The 22,300-nt window shown below is 37.5% G+C and overlaps 1 protein-coding gene across 1 annotated transcript; it reads right to left on the bottom strand.

Annotated features, from left to right (window-relative positions):
* Positions 1–542: 542 nt before the first annotated feature.
* On the bottom strand, positions 543–22,102 carry LOC104465439 (chromosome unknown open reading frame, human C9orf3; the record flags this gene model as incomplete). Its single annotated transcript, XM_010078481.1, has 3 exons — positions 21,297–22,102; positions 8,226–8,392; positions 543–699 (listed from the first exon to the last, which is right to left on the bottom strand). Coding segments are annotated over exons 1-3 (1,130 nt in total), but the record flags the coding sequence as incomplete, so codon positions are not given.
* Positions 22,103–22,300: the final 198 nt, after the last annotated feature.

Genomic DNA, 22,300 nt, shown 5'->3' with positions numbered 1-22,300 from the left:
TGTACTAGAAAACAGGATTATTTTTTTTAATGGAAAATAAACATTGGTCCAACTTTGTATTATGTGACCACTGCAACAGGTCTTTCTTGTACCCAGTTATTACACATCACATCAGGCAAATCAGTGCACAAGCCAGCTCCAATGTTGGGATGCAAGTGAATAGGCAGTATTGTGGTAGTGGGCATTAGATATCCAGAAGGGATCAAGCCTAGTAACATGAAAGATCTTACAGACAGGCATTGTAAGAAACAAGCGAGAACCTGGCATTTTTGCAGCAGGGCATTAAGAGACACAGGATGTAAGATGACAATGCGATTTATTAACCCTATTGCTCACTAAGCAGCTTGTTTTCACATAAAAAGAACCACACCTTACCCATGAAATAATGACTTTGGAATTATTTTCCTGTCAAGATTTTTCTGCTCAGATTAAACAAGTTCTGTTTTGATTCCTGTACTAATATGACTCATTTTCACATTCCACAGAGTAAATGAAAACGCTACCCATATATCTCATATTTCAACAATATTCTAAACACCAACCTGGAATCAGCTTGTGAAGAAGGCAAGGAAAACTCCATGTTTGTCTGGACAGCAGCTGTTAAGGACTGCTGTTTAACTTCCTGCCAGCACCCCACAGCAATAGTAAAGGTGGATGCTGGCATTGGCATAGTCACATAGTAGTACCAGCTCAAGATACCTGTAAATAAAAAGAACATTTGTACAGACTCATCAGGCACGGCACACATTCAGTACTTGACAATTTTATGTACCTGAGAGGTTGGGCCAAGCCTCCTTGAAGAAAGAAAAATAATTTCACCAAGACAGGTAAGAACAGTCATATGTAACCACCATGGATTCAGTGCCGTTTACTTACACCTGCAGCTGTCCTCTATCTGCTGATGTCTTTATCTATAAATAAATCATCCATAAATGGAATGTCATTAATGCAACTTAACATAATTTTACTGTTACTGCCCAACTGTGTGAGCGGGTGTGTGTGGCTAACCCACCACACACTTGCATCAGATCTGAAATCTAATACCACCTTTAGATTCACACACACAAAAAGATTAAAATTTAACTCTGGATCAATGATCGTATGTTTTGTCTTAACTGTATTATCTCACACAGAACAAAATCTTTTCTTTGTGTTCCGGACAGTACCAAACTGATAGGCAAGCTCTAACAAACAACACTAGTGCACCTGGTAATCTGAGATACATGACAGGTCAATCAGGCAGTGATTAATCAAGGCTTAGAATCAGATGGGATATTGCCTAAGTCAATGATTTGGTTGTGATAAACCAGGAGATGCTAAAACAAGATTAAAGAGTCTATTAGAGGGTAAAAAGACAGTAAGTCTTACCATTATGGGAACACAGTGCTAGAAGACAAGGTGTATGGTATAGGATGACTGTATCTATTAACACATTTAGATAAACTGAGGGATGTTTTAGGACAGCATACCTTTCATTAATCTAAATGTTGCTTAGGTTTTCTGTTTGTCCCATTAAAAAGGGTATAGTTTAAGGGTCACTTTCAAGTACTCATTTACAGTCACCAATACAGTTACTACACCATATTAACAGGTTAATTGCTCTTGGAAAGAGCTTAGCATGAGTTACAACCTACTGAATCATGTGCAAGTAACTGTAACTGTGGCAACTGTGGAAACACCCAAACTTCAGCTATTTTAAGAGAACATTAATACTTGTTCTTTTGCAACAGTATTCTAACTAGGGCTATGGAACACTATCAAAAGGGGGAAAAAAAGGGAAAAAAAACCACAAGGGAGGCCACAAGGCATAGAGGAAAGGAAATAAACAGCTGCAGCAAAGTATCTCTGGGTTTCCTACCTTAATGACCACAGAAGGTCAAGCTGTTCAAAGGAAGGACAAGCCAAAAAAAAAAAATCTTCTTGCTTAGGCTCAAATTTTCCACCTGCTATTTAGTAAGGCAAAACAACACTGTTTGTCAAGTCTTGTAAGAGGCGGATAAAGCCTCTGCCTCTTACATGCACTAGCAACCACTTGCACTCCCTCACTCCATTCCACTTTTCGAAACATTCACCACTACTATCAAAAACATTTTCTCTGTATTGTCAGGTGAATATATATTACTCCTGTAATTTTCCTACCCTCCTTGTCAGTATGTGAGCAGAAAGAACTTACTTGCTCAAAAAAATTAGGAACAAAGAAAATAACTGTTTTGCCAAATTCCACCCCCCACCCCCCCCCTGCTTTTTTCAAATTAACTTACCAAAACAACAAATAAGCCAGGGCAAGCAAACGCCACCTTGAGAGAAAGAAGTCACCCAGGACACTAACAATCTACTATTTTGAAATACCAAACTCTTGACGTAGAGAGTTTCACTGACACAACCTGTGCTAGACGCCCAGGCCTGTACATGCTGAAGTTAATGGCAACTTCACCATTGACATAAATCCGTACAAGAAAAGGTCCAGAGGTAGTCTATAATACTTCGCTTTTTGTAGCATCTGTTACATACAGAGCATTACAAAATACTGCATGAAGTTATGTTAATTGTAAAACCTTACTTAAGTAACAGCAGAGGAATAGTGCAAATTTGAGGAATAGTAATGGAAAAACAGTAATGTGTTTTTAACTGAGTTCTCAAACAAGCACGGAAGTCAAAAGGCAGTCACACAAAAAAAAAACTGTTCCACAAGGAGAAGGCTCTCACAACAGTGAGGAGACTGTCTAAAAGTTAAGGGTGTTGGCCTGTGCTACGCAAACAGATAGAGCAGAGGAAGTTACGGTGAGGAACAAGTTCAGCAAGACAGGCAAGAGCAAGACCACAGAGTTGGTTTTTTTTTTTAAAACAAGGGTAATTTGAACACAATGTCAAAATGAATGGTGAATCAATTTATCAGTCCAGAGAGAAGAACGGCATGTATTCATCCAGGAGTTTACATGAACTAGCAACAAACACACACTACTCAGAGTTGCAACAAACCTTGCAAAGAGGTGAAAGTACAAAAGACAGCTTTTCTTGGCATGTGTTTTCAGATTTACCTAAATTAGGATTTTCCAAAGAAATAAAAGCAATTAACATACAGATCCTTGCTTTTTTTTCCAAGCCCCTTATATTTTGCAAGCATTATAGAGACCATACAAATTCTGGATACCTCCACAACAAGGTCCAAGATTTATACCATCTTCACACACCTAACTGGGGCTCAATCCATTTCCTGTAGAACTTTTAGACGCCTTCTGCATTCATGCTCTAGAACCGTGTAGGGTAACTATATATTTATCCTACAATTATTCTGTCTTGAACAACTGAAATCACATGCACTGGTATAACAAGTGAGTTATCTCTATATTGCATTCACTGATCAGTGACTGAAATCGTCTTTCTGTTGGCAACACATAAATCACCATGAAGTACTGTTTCAAACAGAATTGAATATTGATATTCTGCTTTCTCCTCTCAGTACTGGTAAGACTATCTCCCAGCCTGCTCTTTTCTCCCATAACTTCACTTCCTTTCTGTAACTTTCTTCAGGTCAGTGGGCTTTGTTTTGTTTTCCTTCGTCTGTAACTTGAGATAGATCCCAGGGCACAGACTGGGATCACAAGCTCCACTCTACCCCTTTCTCCTTCCCTCCCCTTCCCCTGGCTGCCCTCTGCTTTTCCGTGGAGACAGCACCACCTCTAGGGTAAGAGAAAACAGCACAGCTGAAACAGGGAGACAGCGTGCTTTAGCAAACATGAACAGCATTTTGTACCACAAAAACCTTTCCAGACTAAGCAAGGACACCTTGGTATGAACAAGAGGCTAGGCTGAAGTTTGTCCATGGGGAAAATAGAGGAAGAGTACCCCAGTCCTTATATCTGTAATGCTTATGCTCTCTCCTTACAACCAGACTTAATTTAAAAGCAACTTGATTCCTACACATAATTATTTTAGGCAATTATAATACTTTAAAAATATTTTCTCTACAGGTAATTTTGAAAATAATTTTTTAAACTTTCCCTTTTTTTCAGTTCTGCAAAGCAAATCTATCATGTCATAACTGCACGAACCATGCAACAACAATCACTATTCTATGAGATACAACTGGAAAACATACCATGCAAAATTTAGGACTACATTTAACAAGTGTAGGAGATTGTAATCAATTTATAATTGTGCAGAAGAACAATTTAAAGTCCATTTATTTCTTCTACTTGAAATAATAATGATGTAATTACTTCCTACAATTTTTAATGCATTTAGCTATCTTTCAAACCATTAAAATCGTTTGAGTCCTGTGGAGCCCATTATAACTGAAGAAACACCTGAGAGTCAGTATCTGTTAATACCAGATGCAAGAACATTAAGAGTATTTTTACTTGTTAAAATACTTTACCTCGAATAGTTTGCACTAGCACAAATATAAACACCATAAGATACACATGATGTCCATAATTTACTGAAAAACACCAAACTCTGCTACCTCAAAGGAAAAAGAGAAATATCCCCACACAACGTTTGGTATACAAAGTAAGAGCTAACACTAATACATAAAACTACAGCTAAATAAGTAGTTATACCAAAACTACTATCTGCCTGGAGCACCAGGGTTAAGAACCCTCCAGCTTTCTGAAACTCTTTGTAATCTGTAGAGATCTTTGATCTCACCTGAAAGCCTTAATTTCCTGCAGATCACCCTAACATTGATGCCACAGCATTAGTTCAACACTGGCTCAGAGGGATGAGTAGTATGGAATGAGCTGTCAACTCCCATCTGTAGTTCCATGTTGGAGATCAATCAACACAAGTCATGTACTCTCTTGCTTTCCCTTGTGAAAAGTGAAAGCAGCACAAACAAAAGCAGCTGTTGTTGCTGCTAGCTACAGAACAGGAGCAGTGGCTTCTCTAGCACCGTATTTCCTCTCAATAACAATATACCTCACTGGAACCAAAGAGGGCAAAACAAGATCAAGGACTACATAATGATAGAGTAGCGCCACAAAAAGCAAACCAGGCAATTTCACACTTAACGCCTGAATATCTAGTTCTTGAACATGAATCAAAACAAACGTAAAGGTGTTTGTGACTAAATATATTGGCACATTCTATGTGTTACTGTAATGTGCTGAAGGAAAGTAAAACTGACAAGTGTTGAGAAATAAATCCAAGGGTTAAATGGCTCACATTACATACACACACATAGTGCTCCCTGTAAAGCTTTCTCCCAAAGGGCATTGTCAATTGCATTTTCCTGATAAATTTTTCTTCTTTAAGTACTCCATAAAGAATGCATGGTATTTGTAAGCACTTTTAGGTCATACCTGAATAGTTACCGTTTGTACTTGACTAAGTCATGCATCAGTATTTTCAAACAAATGTTGCCCCACTTTATTTCAAATGACAGGATGAGCCATAGTTTTGTAGGAGGCAGAAAGCAAAAATGGCACATACAGGAGGAAGTACACTATTACCAAAACCTGCAAACTTAAGTGGCAAATGAGAAATTGGTGCATGTGACTACACCTAGTCTATCTATACACTGGATCACAGCATCCATTCATCTAGAGTTGTTGGTCAGTGAAGGAGAATGCAGACCTCTGTTTAAAAGCATGAAGGTACCATCCTTGCTTGCTGTTCTCTTTTTGTCTGCCTTCACACTTGTTGTAAGTATGACTTTTAAAGGAAAAAATATTCAGCTAACTTTTAATTCTATTCTGAATAAATTCATAACTGCTTGCCAATATTTTTATTGACAAGAAATTACATTTAAAAAAATATATTTTCATGTTTTGCCAGTTTTGCATTATTTTATAAATATGCAGCACAGCAATAGCATACTGTAAGTAAATAATTTGGCAAAGAAAAGTTATTTTAATTTCAGATGTGTTTTATAAATGCAAAGACAAAATTTTAAGTTTCATAGATTTCACACGACCTGCATAATGGTCTAACAACAAGATCTATGTGGGACAGGTTATTTAACACTACAGACCATTTTGAACACTTTAAGTCTTAAAAGCCATACTAATTAAACTAATGAATTTGTATTTTTAAATGCATTAAGAATTCATTCAAGGCTTCAGATTAGCACTTGAGTCTTAGGTCTGTTTGTTTTTTAAAACATTCCTCACAATATTGCTCCTTTTCCTTCTTTCCTCTCTATCTGTTTTGTAAATTTCTACAATTCCAAACAGCTCTTTAACACTGATTTATCAGTTCCAACTGCATATAAGCATCAAGATAAGGAGAATCTTATCCATGATCAAGACTTTGAGAGCTACTGGAGCAAAATGCCTACTACCCTTTAAATAAATCCAGTAACCTTTATATCATGACATCAGAATCAGCACAAATAATTGTGTGTGCTGCATACACCCATAAGCAGAACATTCCACACTCTTGGGAATTTCATGAGGAGAGAAAGAAGGAAAACTGTACAGACAGAAGTGCAGCAGGTGCTCCTGCTGCTTCTCCTCAGCTCACTGAAGTTCAGCACAGAATTTTGCCACTGTCACATGGTTCCTAAAGCTTTAATGTTACATTTGGTTCTTCCCACTTCACTACACCTTTCACTCAGCACTTCATTAGTACAGTAAAGCTAAAATGAGTCATTTCCTCCCCACTGGCCTTTCGATTAAAGACTTCTTACAGTATTTCTGGCTTTCACAGAGTTCTTAGGAAAGGAAATATACTGGGTAGCCTTTGGAAAATTTTAAAAAAACAAAAACAAAAAAAACCCAAAAAAAACCCAACAACAACAAATCCCAAACAAATAAAGCTTTAAGCTGACACATGAATTACGAACATAAACTGACCCACAGCAACAACTACAAGGATTTTTAAAAAAGCCCCTTCTGTTCTCCACAGGGTGACAAGGCTGACTTTGGGTGACTGAGCCCCAGTGCTACCATTAACAGTATGGTACCCTGACATCATTCTCAACACTCCATCAACAGCATTTTTAAAATTGTTCTCCCCACAACTAGGTTTTTTTCTATTCAAGTATAAATTTTTAATGTTTTTTAAACTAGAATGACAAAACAATGTAAATGAGCAAATAATTATTTCACAATACAGCCTTTTCAACTAATCGGTCTAAGAGAGTATCAATTTTAACTGACTTATGCCAATTTATACTGCCTTGAATTTTATCCAAGGTTTCTACTTCTAGAAATTCACATAAGCATCCTTCTTCCTCTTAATATTTCAGACCACATAGCCACCACTAAGAGACAGACTTGCAACAACTCATTAGCAAGGTGTAAGTGTGAATTAAACTAACTAAACAATGATGGCAGAGCTGTTTTCCTAGTCTGAAGTCAAGAGCACTCTTGCTCTCTTGATGCTGGAACAGGGAATTATTATTGTCCAAGTGACCTGGACAGATCATCATGGCAGTTTTCCACATTTCAACAGCAGAGACAAGGCTCGAAACAGGCTTCACACATGGACAAAAATAACCAGACAATTCCATTAAAATGGATTAACTGATGGTTCTCAAATCAAGGATACTTTCATTCTTTTTTTCCCTCAAGAATAAACTTGCCTCTTTAAAGGAAAACAGAAGATGCTTTTTTCCAGAAACATCCAATTCTAGCCTTTTCCTATACACTACTTTTCATCAGAACTACTTACACTAGAAAATACTGACCCTGTTTGACAGATTACCTCAAAACTAATGGGAGCACATATTATTATGTGTAGAAATGGCTTAAAAACTTCCTTCTCTGTGCAGACAGAGGTTTGGAGAATAAAGTATAACCAACACAGAATAAAAATGCCTGCTTGCTTACTGTTGCCCAAGGCACGATGACCACTTCTAATCATTGGCACGCTGAGCTACACTTGGACTGGAGAATTAAAATTGAAATTTAATTATCCACCAATGCCAGAAGTTGTCTAGAGCCTTATAAGGTATTTCATCTATGAAAAGTTCAACTGGAGGGTGATTAAAATAAAGCCAATTTATGACGTTGAAGTCCAGGTCTGGAAAAAGTAAAATGAATAAAAACACAGAAAAAAGTAAGTAGAAGTAACGCAGTGAAATGCAGATGCCTTGAATTCTTACTAAATTATCCTGAGGCCTTGAGCAGGTAACTTTTCAGAATGACATGGAGATTACAGATAAACATGTAAGTGTTTTTAAGGTTTGGAACTTCATTCTTTCAAAAACCATATAGTTACTAAGCCATATTTCTAATTATAAAATTATTTTTTAAAAAGCTATAGAAAATATACTTCACCTTCTTGAAGCTGTACAGGTTCTGCTGAGTTTTCACCACTCATTAACACAACAAAGCCTGCGGGTGTTCGGACTGAGGCCTGCCATGTTGACAAGGCAATGGGTGGTTCTTGGCATGGGAAAAGGGCTCTGTTGTTTATGGGTGATCCCATAGTATAAACACATGGCCTAGATGGAAGGAAAAGAGACTGAGTTGAAATTACAATAATGAAGACTGAATTACATATTCTGTCAAAATTCAAACCTGCTGTTGTACTGAGGTTTGTTTTTTTTTAACCTCAGCTATGTAGGTTTCAAACTTGTATAACATGAATCAATCAAAGTACAATCTAAGTCACTTGAGACAGGATGAAGAAAAGCAAGATAACTGCAAGATTACTACAACACTTTTCTAGTTTATGTAAAAATTAACCCCAGTCTTTCAGCTCTCCTGCTTCTGCATGAGCCTTCCAGCCTCATGCAATAGCTCTCAGGTCAACCCATACGGCCAAAAAATGCTTCTGAATATCTTCTGAAGATGCCATTGTAGAGCTTCACCAACACCTGTGACACCTCCCTCTTGTCATCACAGTAGTGCTTTCATTATCATTAATCCTACCTCTCCGTCCAACCTGGAGGCTCATCCAAATTCAGAGCAGCAGATCTAGCCTTGAGCCTTCCATAGTCCAAGCCTCAACAAATCTTGACATTTTCACATTTCTTCCTGCAGTAAGGTACTGCACAGTAGCTTACCTGCCTTTCAGAATTTCAACCACAGGGCATGTAATGAGAAGAAACCATTTCTTCTTTACCAGCCTCAGCCTCCTTCTCACTTTTCACATAGCAATCTTCATTGCAGTATTGCTCTTTCTGCAGTTTCTCTACCCTCTCCTAGGCACCCTCTTCATCTACTACCCCTTTCAATTTCACCTGAAATATTTCATGCCACCCAACTTATTAGCAGCTTAGTCACAGCTGGGAAGGTAACAAGGCCTTTCATTAAATCCTTCTAGATTATTATTGCTGGCACACAGGTGGAGTAACTCATTTTACTTCTTTTGTTGCATTTTGCAGTTTTACCTTATTTCCTAGTACTTGCATAACACCACCCGTTAGCTGAAAAAAACTAAGTTTTCAAATACAAATTCTATAAAACAAACACAGTCAGTAGGTTTCTCCAGCAAAAGAAATAAAATCTTGAAAGCACCACTTCACTCACTGAGTTTTTAAAAACTTATGATATTTAAAGCCAATGTTTTGGGAGCACAACACTTTATTTTGTGAATGCTTGAGCTAAAAATATTCTGATCAGTATCTTTATAACTTGAGTCTGAAAACTATCAAAACACTTTGGAAAATAGGAGACAAGTTTTTAGGACAAAACCAATCTTGCAATGGCTAAGATCTGAGCATCTTGTTTACTCTCCTCCAAACAGCTCCTTCCATTCAATTTCCCTAAAGCCAACTCTAAACTACACAGAGGGAAAGAACTTGGAGATACTGATGGTCACAGGCGAAAAATATTCAGAATCAATTTTTGCCCTCTCGTCAGAAGTGCCGTCTGTGCTATTGGATCCAGAGCTGTCCATGTGTCACAGTTTGAAACCAGCCAGCAGCAAACACCACACAGCCACTTCCTCAACCTTCTCCCTCCCACAGATGGGGGACAGAATTAAAGGGGTAAAGGGAAAAGAGACTCATGGGTTGAGATAAGAACAACTTAATAACCAAACTACAATAAAACTGAAAAAAAAAACAACAATAACCATAATGCATACAAATACACAAATGAGTGATACGCAGTGCAACTGCTCACCACCTGATGACCAAGGTTTAGCCCATTCCCCAAGCAGAGTCCTAGAACCGCAATCCCAGAAAAGAGATAAGGTCCTGAGACCCCGAGAGATCGAGAGATGACTGAGGCAGGGAAACAGCCAGAGACGACCCAGACAGCAAAGTTCCAGATAGTCCCTCATAATATCCTGGGCACGATGTGCATCATATGGAATAGACCACTGGCCAATTTGGGTCTCAATCCTAAACCTAAAGTCAAATCCTAAGCCAGTAATTGGGGCTGTGCTCCCTCCCAGCTTCTCCTGCTCCTGCAGACACTGGCAAAGCCAGAGAAGATGAAAAATCCTTGACTGTCCTGGCAACAACTATAAACATCAGTATGTTATCAGCCTTCTTAGCACAAATCCAAAACATAGCCCCACTCTAGCTACTATGAAAACAGTTTACTCTGTCCCGCCAAAAATCAGGACACCATGGCACAATCAAGTTGCTGTGGCTTAACTAATGCAGGCCAGCTGATCTTTCAGTAAAACGGGAAGGTAAAGTACAGTTTAAGAAGGGCTATTGTTAATGCATATGAACAGAAAAACAAAATAATCTGACTCTCCCTCCAATGTATCAAAGAGAAAAGAATAGGACACAGATATCCCATGAAGCTCAATAGATAACTTCAGTGGCAAGAAAGACAACTGGTTATCTTTTACCTAGTAAAACACAACGCACAGATAAATGTAAAATACCACTAATCTATATAAATCTTTAATTAGTTTAATTTCTTTAGAATTAGTCTCCTAAAACTGAATCTGTAACCAACTCTGATATACATAAAATAATTGGGTTTAATGTCTGGTTTTTGTTTTTTTTTTTCCCAGAAAAAGAAACAGTGCATGGCAGTAAGTTCACAAGAAAAAGGAAGAGCTTGCTTTTTTACCTCCTAGGAGGTTCTGCTTCCTGCTTCTAATGCTAGTCAAGAGATTCTGGACATATTATTTACCCTAAAACATATGTTTGCTGGGAGGGGGTGCGGAGAAGAGGATGATTCCTCATTCATGAAAACTTTATCAAAATACACAGGATTATAAAAAGAGATCCTATCAGAGTTTATAGGAATGAGAGAAAAGGTGGGCGTTAATGACTGCTAATATACACATTTTACCAATGATTTACAACGCATTTGTGAAGGCTGTTTTGCTGGGTGCCATTGGTACAAACCAGCCTTAAAAGCAATATAGGAAATGTTCATATCCTGAAGAAATTTTAAAGGGAAATGCCACAATGAGTGAGAAAGCTGTCTGGCAGAACAGCACTAAGCAGAATGTTGCAATGCTGTGTAAAATACAACACAAACATAACACAGAACAGACACTATTGATACCATTAAGGTTATCTTGCTCTCAGAGAGCACTTTTTACATGCAGACCATAAAGTGTTTTACAAATAATGTCAATACCATTTTGCAGATGGGGAAAATGAAACACAGTGAACAGATTTGCTTAGTGCTAGTGTTCAAGCTATGCCTACAGGCTTAGTCTGAAGCCTCCCAGCCCAATAGCTTTTACATTGTACTAGGAAGCCTCTCATTATGATAAATAATATATATTACATATCTAGCTTTTCTTCCTAAAACATTTTAATGCTAAAATGCATACATAGGCAGGTCACAAGCCTCTACAATTAAGGCCCAAGTAGAAATGGGGTTAGAAAAGATTAGTCAAGTTCCTAACCTTTTCTTCAAAACTAAGCCTCGCTTCTACTCCTCACCCATTTTAATACCATTTTTGTCCAGGTATGCTTATTAACTTCATTATTTCAAACCAAAGTGTACTCAAATATGTCTAAGTCTGCTAAGAAAATAGTAATGAAACATACAAGTTCTAAATTTCAATAGTAAGATCACTTGGAGGCTCGACTGACAGTGTACCATCAACTGAGATGTCAGCTAACAGTCTCCTCTTCTGCTTTAGAGAGGAGCATTTATAAAATGAACTCATGATTTTTTTCTTCATCTTTTCTTCTTTCACTGGAGTTTTTAATCTATTTTCTTCTCCCCGTGAAATACACCTCCACAAATATTTTTGCTTCCCATGACAAATCATGTCTCTTTGACAAATTTTTATACTTCATTGACAGCAGTAATTTCTTTTCACAACATTGGTAATAGTGCACTGCTACTTTAGGACACCCACTGCAGCAGACAGTTTTCTTTGTTCTGGGCCAGGAAGCACAATTCCAGCACATAAGAGGATGAGAAACATAATTCTTATCCTCATATACACGAGATTTTTCACCTCATCCAGAAAAACAAAAGTTACTAGCTAACCAAGGTACATGAAAGAATAGCAATGACAAATAATTAGTTTTAGACCACTTTTGTCAACTGATAGAAAATTTGCCTTTTTTCTGATCTATCCCTACCACTGCTAGCAAGAAACTTCACAGTTCCTTTCCTTTCTCATACTATCTGTCCTATCTCTCTTCTTTTACTTTTAATAACCTTGTTAACATTCAAATCATCTACTTATGTAATATCTTTTTTATGCCAGCCATAATCTTTCCCACCACAGGTTGGAAGAGATAAGGAAACTGAACACAACAAAAGTAAGATAAGCAGAGAAAAACAAGCACCCACAAAACACAAAATACATCTCTGGTCAGTCATCTAGCCAATTTTATGACTAGTAATTCCCAGTGATCAACAATCCGTGCTTCTGGAGGAATCAAGCACTACTTGTAGTATTGTTTGGTTTTGCTCCAAGAGGAGACTTGGGGCTGTCTGCCATTCAGTAATCTCCCAGAGCCAAGGATTCTGAGAAAAATCTTACTCATGCTATCCTAACTCATCAGTATTCCATATATTTTCATAACATAAACCAGTTCAAACCAGCTCTTGGCAGATCTCCTTCTCCCATGTAAGCATATCAATTACAAGAACAAATTAAGCTACTACCTTAAAGCTAATAATAAAAGTTTGGTTGATACTCTGTTCTCCGAACAGGAATCTTTAGGTGGTCTTTAAGATACCTGCCATAAAACACCTGAATTATGTTCTAAGGCTCAGCCATGTCAACCTGCTTTGGTTAGTGCCTGTTGGGAGCTTTCTCAAGGCAAATTATCCTCTCAGCAATCCTATCCTTTTCCTGTATTTGAAAAAATACATACCCTATTTCTTCAAGGGTTGTCTCCCTGTAAGGATGTAAGGTGGCAACCTCCTGCAACTACAAGGCCACTCCCTATAAAACCACTGCTTTTTGCAGGTGTGTCTTACTTTAAATTACAGTGTAATTTCCACAAAGCATAAGGATTTCCTGGCACCTAAATCACACAAACTTTTTCGTTCTGCCTTATTGTATTATATATCTGCATGGAGCCAGTGATTGTCATCAGATTCCAACAGAACAGGTATTCTTGTCTTCATTTTTCTGTCAAATAAAACACACCAACAACTACCGATACCTTTTTCAACATATTTTCCAATTTAAAAGTACTAAATATGATTATGAGATGCATGATTCCACTACTTTTCCAGTAATCTGTGCTGCTCTGATGCTGGATTTCCAACAGCTGAATAGCCACATTTCTAAACTGATACTTCACTGTAAACTTTTTGGACTTTTGCCCACTAACTTGTGGTCCACATCAAGTATATCAATCCTGCTTCTTCTAGACAGTAGTGCGCAATTTCCTGTTCAAAAGTTTTATCTTTTGGTACAGCCATCACTAGGAAGCAAGGATAATAAGCTTTAAGACAGGGCATACCTCTTTCATCCAAAGTAAATCCATGTAACTTACTCTGCTCTCACTTTGCCTGTAACAATAAGGATTTTTTCACTTGCTTTGACCTGTATTTTTTGCAAATGCAACATGCTTAACAGTTTTTTTCAATGTTGTGAGAAAGTTCTCTAAATTTGAAGACACACATCTGACCAATCCCTTAGGTATTTCATTCCCTGTACATCTTTTAATACTACTTCTATAACACCTTAGGAAGTACCACCTGACTGTGTTTAAACAAAATTTAATTTCATAGTCATGACTTCTTTTAAATGGTAGCAAAGACTGGAAATAACTGACTGTTGGCAGAGAAAACAGAATATTTCCTAACTGCTCTATTCCCACAGCAGTAAACAAAAAAATCCAACCTCCTGTAAGCATCTGTCTTTAAAAACAGATGGCAGTTTTCCTATGGATACAAACTGGGATGCAGCTGGACTTTCTCAGCTCTACTCTGAAACCACAGGTTGCTTTGGTTCCTTGGCCAGCCAGTTCACAAACACGCAAGTGCTGGTTTGACTCTCCATTCTCCCTGTCACGGGCTCTTTAATCTTCTGTGTTTCAACCTCCCTTTTAGATATGAAAATTCAAACACTTAAGATCTTTATTGTTTCTATGAATAACAGTACTAGTTCATTCTCAGCCTCCTCTGACCTAGTAGGGTCCTCTCACTGGCACATTTTAGTGAAGCAACTTGTCTTTTGTATTCCTTCTTCCAGAAGGAGTATAATCAGCCTTGCCCCTTGTACTCCAGGCCTCTGTGAGTGCCTAGCATTCCTTCCTCCGTTCTGTGCCACTTACTTCACCTACATCTGAGTACCATTTGTCCTGTCTGGCCATGAAACTTGTTACAACTCTGGAAAACTACTAAGTTCACTAAAATAACCTTGCTTGTCATGGTCTTCCTTTTTAGTTAGGACAACTAATTCAGACGAGCTGTTTTAATTTTTTTTTAGAAATATTTGTTCATTACCATCTACATTTCCAGAAATATCAAATCAGTTCATTTTCTACCCAAGGTCTGCCTGCTTTTTTTTTTTTTTAAATTTTTGATGTTACTTCTCCATTCTATTCCTGATACCATTTGCTCTTCCTCAGAGATCACTGCATCAGACATGAGTAATCCAACAAACTTCATACTCAGTTATAAATATTCATTACTGGGAACAAAATTATGAAAATAACAGGGCAGAACTCCCCACAGCTGCTGGTAGCCACTTAGGATTTAATGTGTGACTTGCCTGGATTCTGGACCATCTTATTCTCCCAAGCGTTGCCCAGGAAGAAAAACAAGCTCTTTATTCCCTTCCTGCATTTCCAGCAGCCAGGAGCACAGAATGATGTTAACTCATGCCACTGAAAAATAAACATCTATTTTCACGACACATTTTCTAATCTGCAGTTTGAAACCATGAAAATCTGACTCACTTTTCGAATTTCTACCTTGGAAAAAATCTGCTTTGAAACTATCCTTGACAGGCTCAAGGTGGGCCCTCATGAAGTTCTGCAAGGCCAATTGCAAGGTCCTGCACTTCAGCCAGGGCCATCCCAAACATAAATACAGGCTGGGCAGAGAATGGACTGAGAGCAGACCTGAGGAGAAGGACTTGGAGGTTGATTAAAAGAGACTGAGAAAGCTGGGGTTGTTCAGCCTGGAGAAGGCTCCAGGGAGACCTATAGCAGCCTTCCAGTACTTAAAGGCAGCCTACAGGAAATATGGGGAGGCACTCTTTATCAGGGAGTGGAGTGACAGGACAAGGGGTAACGGTTTTAAGCTGAAAGATGGTAGATTTACATTAGTTATTAGGAAAAAAAAATTTCCGGTGAAGGTGGTGAGGCACTGGAACAGGTTGCCCAGGGAAGTTGTGGATGCCCCATCCCTGGAGGTGTTCAAAGCCAGGCTGGATGAGGCTTTGAGCAACCTGGTCTAGTGGAGGGTGTCCCTGCCCATGGCAGGGGGGTTGGAACTAGATGATCTTTAAGGCCCCTTCCGACCCAAACCATTCTATGATTCTATGTTTATGAAAATTCAGCAGATGCCTCAGACTCCATAAAGGTTATAGATACAGGGTTACATTGGCACCAACCTGTATTACCAGTGAAACAGAAAACTCTATCTTCCCAACTAACCTCAGTAACACATTTCAAACAACTCCTATAAGGCATTCCCTTTCCCCCTTATTTTCAGTTAGCTTAGCTCCTTAATATGCCTTATCATCCAGCTGTACACACACCTATGTCATCATGTCAGCTGTGGAGGGAATCAATCAACATCCAGGTTTAAAGAGGTCAAGAGTGACTCTTTCAGCAGGTGCATTTTTGGCAGGATTCTTCCTCATTCCTTTTAGCTCTCCATCCTTCCCTGTTTTCATTAGTACAAAATAGCTCTGTGGTTGACTCTATGCAGTTAATACACTTTGGAGATAGAAAATACAAACACAAAACATTATGCTGAACCTCAAGGGTAATCAGAAAGACTTCAAACTAAGTACAGAGAAACTGTGTGATCCAGCCTGGGAATCAGCACAATTACCCTCTTTTTTTTGCAGCCTACTGCAAACATGTTCTATGTATGGCCTAAAATGCCCAGGTACGTGAGTATGTTTAGGGAATGATTTGTAGCCAACACCCAGACAATATCCACTGCAAACTGCTAGCTCACCATAGCCAAATGCAACTCTTCACTCTTAAATAACAATCACTAAGGACACAAAGAACAAATTTGCAATCTTGACATGGTTATTTGACCTCTGTAGGACATAAAAGATGATAGACTTAAACAATTCTAAATCAAAACTTTGAAGACTTATGTTTGGAAAGCAATCTTTCCACTTACAAAATGATGTTACTACGCTTCTCCAGCAGTCTCTAGACAAAACAATTTCATAATGTTCGCGAACTGTTCTGAGACTTAAGGAAACCACATATACTAAAATATATTAAGCTTGACTTGTTGATTTTTAGTAAATACCATTGTTGTGACTGACACTAGAAACATGATGCTTACAACTACATAAAACATTTTTTCTAGGTTCTATTTCCATATAAAGTTCACAAACATGAACTTCTATGTGTAACCTCCTAGAAATTAGAAATCACTGCTCAGGAATTCATTTCCAACTTCAAGCTTTAGCTAAATATTCAAGAAACATGTTTAGCATGTTTCCACTTCCCTGAATATTCATAAAGAATCTCAAGTTTAGAACTTGAATTTATGAAAATTTCAGTCTCTTTCAAAAGGGAATATCAACTATGAACTAAATGTCAAAATAGTAAAAAATGAAAAAGTCAATGTTGCTACGCACACTTTTATACTGGTTTTATTTAGTCCCTACTGTATGCAACATACTACATAATACAGTCTAGTTGACTACTATGCCAAAGAATAGTATGAATTTTTAAGAGCCTATCTTCAAAAGTGTCCAAATTTATTAATAGCTCTTGTCAGCAATGCATCTTAACAATTGCTCTCTTCAAACATGATTCGCATTTTAAAACATATGTGTCTTAAGGAGAGACAGACTTGAAACAACCAGTTTCAAAAAAAGGTAAAATCTCTCTTTTTTATCTGCAGACAAAAAATAATGATCTCAAGCCAGTAGAGCCAGCTTGACACAGACTCCTGACACAGGTCCACAATACAGATCCCAATAGCTTCAGCAGAACTTTTCTACAAGTTCTTTGCTGTTTCAGCAGAATCAGTAACATCAAATTATTTCACCAGGAAACACCAAGGTCTGTTTTATTGCTACGTTAGGTACCACTTCTTAGGATATTCTCCTAATCACTACCTACCTCAGAGTGTTTCAGCAGCACATTACAGAAATGCAAGATTATTGTAACAAATGTATCAGTGATGTCCGTGATACAGTTGAACTCTGCATCTCTAAAGAGGCGTTTCATAACAGAAGATATGCTAGCATTAGCACTTCTACCAAATTGTACATTTATGCTTGCTGTATTCACCTTCATAGCTTTCACAAAGGCAAAAATATTTCCTGAATTCTTTAAAAATACATTTATATTTTAATCTAATAGTAACATACCATAAAGATAATCAACTAGAGAGGTACAACATATTTATAAAAGGTAAGATATTTAATTGGTCAAATAAATATCAAGATATCCTAATAAATTTTTTAAGGAGATCATTTCACATTTTCTGATAGTTCCCACTTTGGAAAATTAGCACAAGGTTAACTCTTTCCAAAGCCTTTCCCCAAAACTGCTCAATCATCCTTTAATAGCTTCTAAAAATATACTTTTTCCATAGCATTCTCATGAAAATCAGAGACTCAGAGTAACTCAACCCATGCCCTTCACTTCCCAGAATTTCTCCTTTTCTGTATATCTGAGGCTCACCCTGAAAAAATAAATGCATGTGCCTGACCAATTAATGTACCTATTCATGGATGCCAAGGTAAACAATGTATAGGTAGCTTACTCAGTACTGAAAGGTTTCAGTGTCACGGAATGTCCTTCATTGATGTCATCTGTATCAAAGATACTCTTTCATTCCTAATCCCACAATGAGGAAATGAGTTCCATTCCAGTTGCTCATTAACATCAGCAAAACCATTAACTAACTTATGACAGAACTTGAAGTAGCAACAAGTAGGGCAGAAAAAAGGTGGGAGGAATTGAACATTAGAGATGAATTTGTAAGGCTGTCTGATAGGAAAATTACCTTTTAGTTTTAACCCAAATGTGTTTAAACCTTTTCTCAAACCATAAAGAGATGGGATGCTAAGATATTTTAACAAATAAAGATTCTTGACAACAATCGTGAGAAAGCATTTAATTCAAAATATGCTGGTAGCCATGCTGCTACATATTCCTAAGAGTTAGGCAAGACTGCTTAAATACCTTGATGGGCTGGCCAAAAGTTTCTCCTTCCCAGTAATGAAAGATGTTTTATACACATTATTCCCTTCACAAAGTGGTTATTATAATGCCTAAAATAAGTTTTTATTTTAAATCATTTTATAATACTTAATATTAGAAAGAATACTTGAAATAACAGTATAATTTTGTCAAAATTGCAACATTACCTTCTTAGTTTGAAACCCCAGTGCCATATTGTGCTAGTAAACAACTGAAAAACTTTGAAACAGAATTGCTCTTTGTTCATGATACATACATTAAAACATTATAATGAACACTTTTTTTCCCCTATTTTAATACCCTGCCAATTTTAAGAACTTATATAGTCCTCGTAAGCATAACTTCTGGAAAGACAAAAAAGTGTGCATATTTATACATATATTAATGTATATGTGCATACCCACATACACTTACAAACATACTCTATTCCTCTATTTTCCCCCCCTTTTTAGTGCTTCTGCATAAAGGCCCCCAAAAGCACTTTATTATAAAAAACATGTTCTAAGGCTAAAGAAAACCTTCCTGCTTGACCTTTATGTTCTAGTATCAAACAGGGAAAAGTTGAAATTCCATGTGTTCCATGTGTTCAGTTCCTCTGCTGAAAACAGAAGTGTGCCCTGCTGTGCTAACATCAGATTCGCATATGCATATCTCAACTTGCCTAAACTCATCCCACAAAGCTTTGTTTTAACTGATTTTTTTGTGCATTATAATACATCATTGTTTAAAACAAATAAAATAGAAATCTTTATAACATAGAGCATAGGTTACATTTCAACATATTGTACTAGTGTTAAATAAGAGGAAACACACTGGAAGTGGCCGCACAATGCTTGTACTTTGTTACTCACTTCACTTTTCTTCTGGGTTAGAACCATAGATTATAGACTCCTCTGGGAAAGGATTTGACATCTGTCTAAAAAAGCACTGTACACATAATTTGGAACAATTTAAAGAATTCCCCTATGAGAATGTAATGTAATAGTACTTCCCCCATGCATTATAAATGGTCTTTATTTTTAGAAAGGGAAGGAAACATATGACAGCATTTTGTACAATAAGCTTTACCACTATGTTCATGAGTTCATCACATACAGAAGTCAATTTTTAAAATGTAGCCAGAAAGAGTCTAATGACCGTGATATGAAAATTTATTTTCTGACAGGCAATAGGTTTCTGGAATACCCTACAAAAGACTGAAAATAAAACAGCTTGAGACTATTTGCTACCATCAGATGGCCTGATCCACATCAAGCCTTCTTTTCCTGCTTTGTTATTGATTCATAAAATCCCACGTGTTTGTGTACAACTGCCATGAAACGTCTCTAGAATAAGAACAATGCTTTGCAGTGAAAGGGAAAAACAGTCAAAACTAAAATACATTAGTGATTTAGATGCTTAAAAGAAACTTTCAAATGCTCAAACACACAGACAACACACAGAGGAGGTGTCCTATACCAGCTGAGTGTTGCTAACATCAAAGACTTTAGTAACAGGCAGGTAGACACGGACATGTTGTGTGATCACAGGCAAAGGCCCTACCTTTGCATGTGGTCAAAAATCAGAATTTTCATAACTAAAGACACTATATTGAGTTAAATTTACTAAAGATTATATCGGATTAAATTTCCTAAACTCACACCAAAAATAACCCCTTGCAGAGGAAGAGAGGGGGAAGGGGAAGAGGTAATGAACACAGCTGAGACATTCCTGGACTTGATGCTGCTCATGGTTTACCAGTAGAATTACCACACTATCAATTAAAAGGCCTCATTTTCCTCCCTAAGGTGGATGCCAGTGAGAAGACTCACGATTTCTATTATCATAACTGAAACGAAAGGTAACCATGTATCTCTAGTTTGGGAATGAAGAGCAAGCATTTAATTAGACTGAATTTCTTCCTCATCTTCCAACTTTTCTCCTGGTTTGTAGGTATCATAAAGAACTAACAGCTATCAAAATCCAGCTTCAAATATTACAGTAAAATAATTACAGTGGTAGAAGTCAAGAGTGGATTGTAGTTTCCCTCCTATAAAGAGCTTATCTGGAGGATTTCTGTACAGCACTGGGTACTTTCACGAATGCCAGATAAAATGCCAATTCTTGCAGTTTCATTTTGCGGTTCATTTGTTATCATCAATGTACTTTACATAATTGAGGAAATTTTGAAAGTTGATTACGAGAGACTAAGCAGGAAAACACTGCATCTATAAACTAAAGACTAGTTGTGAAGCAATTCTATTAAATATTATGTATACTGATCTTTATGCTGTATCATCTGTTGTGTAAGCCAGGAAAGAAAAAGAACACGGAGTATTAAAGTGAAAATACCCTTTCATGCACACCTTCTCTTCCCCTAAGCAATAATTCCCTATTCCCTGCATACATTTATTCCAACACACAATGATTATTTACTCCCACTCAGAATGAGCAAATGCAATCACTTAGGCCAGACATTGGGTTTTCTCAAGCAGAGAGTTTGTCCTCCTACAGGACAGCAACAGGATTCAAACGAAGGATTAAATTAAAACAATGGAAGAGAATGTTCACCATCTTCACAGTTGATCAGCATTACACAATTCTACATTCCTGCACCTATGTTTAAAATTAAGGTGTGCAAATCTTTCAGCTAATAGTTACATACCTTCCACTCTGGTCTGTAGTCCATATAACAGATTTTCCCTCCGGTTTGGTTTTGTACCATATTCTTATTGCATGAGGAAAGTCTGTTGGAGTCTGAATTCCTGATTTCTTTATCTCCAAGCTCCAAGTGCCAGTAGTAAACAGAAGCTCTCCACAGCCAGGTGCCTGGCTGCAGGAAGTAAAATAGTATAGCTGCTCCTTCCAGCGATCTGCGGGTAAAGTCACAAGTTCATGTACAATCTGATTCCTGAGATTTTCCAGTTCCTCTGAAACATCAGTTAGGTTGGCAGACCTTGTGAATTTTTCAATGCCTGACACAGCGGCAACATCCACCTCCTCAACCTTTAGCACAGATATATCACAGCAGTCCAATACCAGCAGAAAATCCTTGTTCCCATGATTCTCTATGTCACAGCAGTCCTTTGAACTAGAAATCCCAGAAGACTGTTCCTCATTGCTATGGTTACCATTTTTGTCAGAAGTATCTTCTTCACCTTTACCACAGACAGCAAAATCATTATATTCTGTTTTAGATGAACAGGCACTCGCATTTGTCACAGGAATGTGGCTGGTTTCAGATGCTCTCATTTTACAAGTTTCATCAAACTGTGACTGGCAGCCGTCTTTGCCAGTTTTGCTGGTTTTCCTGTACTGGGTCCCAGTCTCAAAGAATAAAACTATGATGCCTTCAATAACTTTACTTTTAAAATCCACATCCAAGTCCAATACATAGTGCTTTACAAGCATGTAGCTAGTGTTGGCCATTAGGGGCAAGTCATCCTTCATGGGGTCTAGCTGTGCCTCCATGTTCCAGACTATCGGGCGACAGTTTTACAAAGCCTTAGAAATTTTTTACATATGTTGTCTCCATAAAGAGCAAGAATATTCAGCCTCCCAGTGCCAAAAATAATTTTGATTAATATTACATTATTGAAATTAATTGCAGTTCCTCCGCGTCTCACATTCTATTAAAAAAAAAAAAAAAAGAAAACAGATAATTATTTC

This window comes from Pterocles gutturalis, unplaced genomic scaffold (assembly GCF_000699245.1).
Source record: "Pterocles gutturalis isolate BGI_N339 unplaced genomic scaffold, ASM69924v1 scaffold3263, whole genome shotgun sequence".
Lineage (NCBI taxonomy): Eukaryota > Metazoa > Chordata > Aves > Pterocliformes > Pteroclidae > Pterocles > Pterocles gutturalis.
The sequence above is the reverse complement of the archived record's forward strand: the minus strand, read 5'-3'. Positions and strand labels throughout refer to the sequence as shown.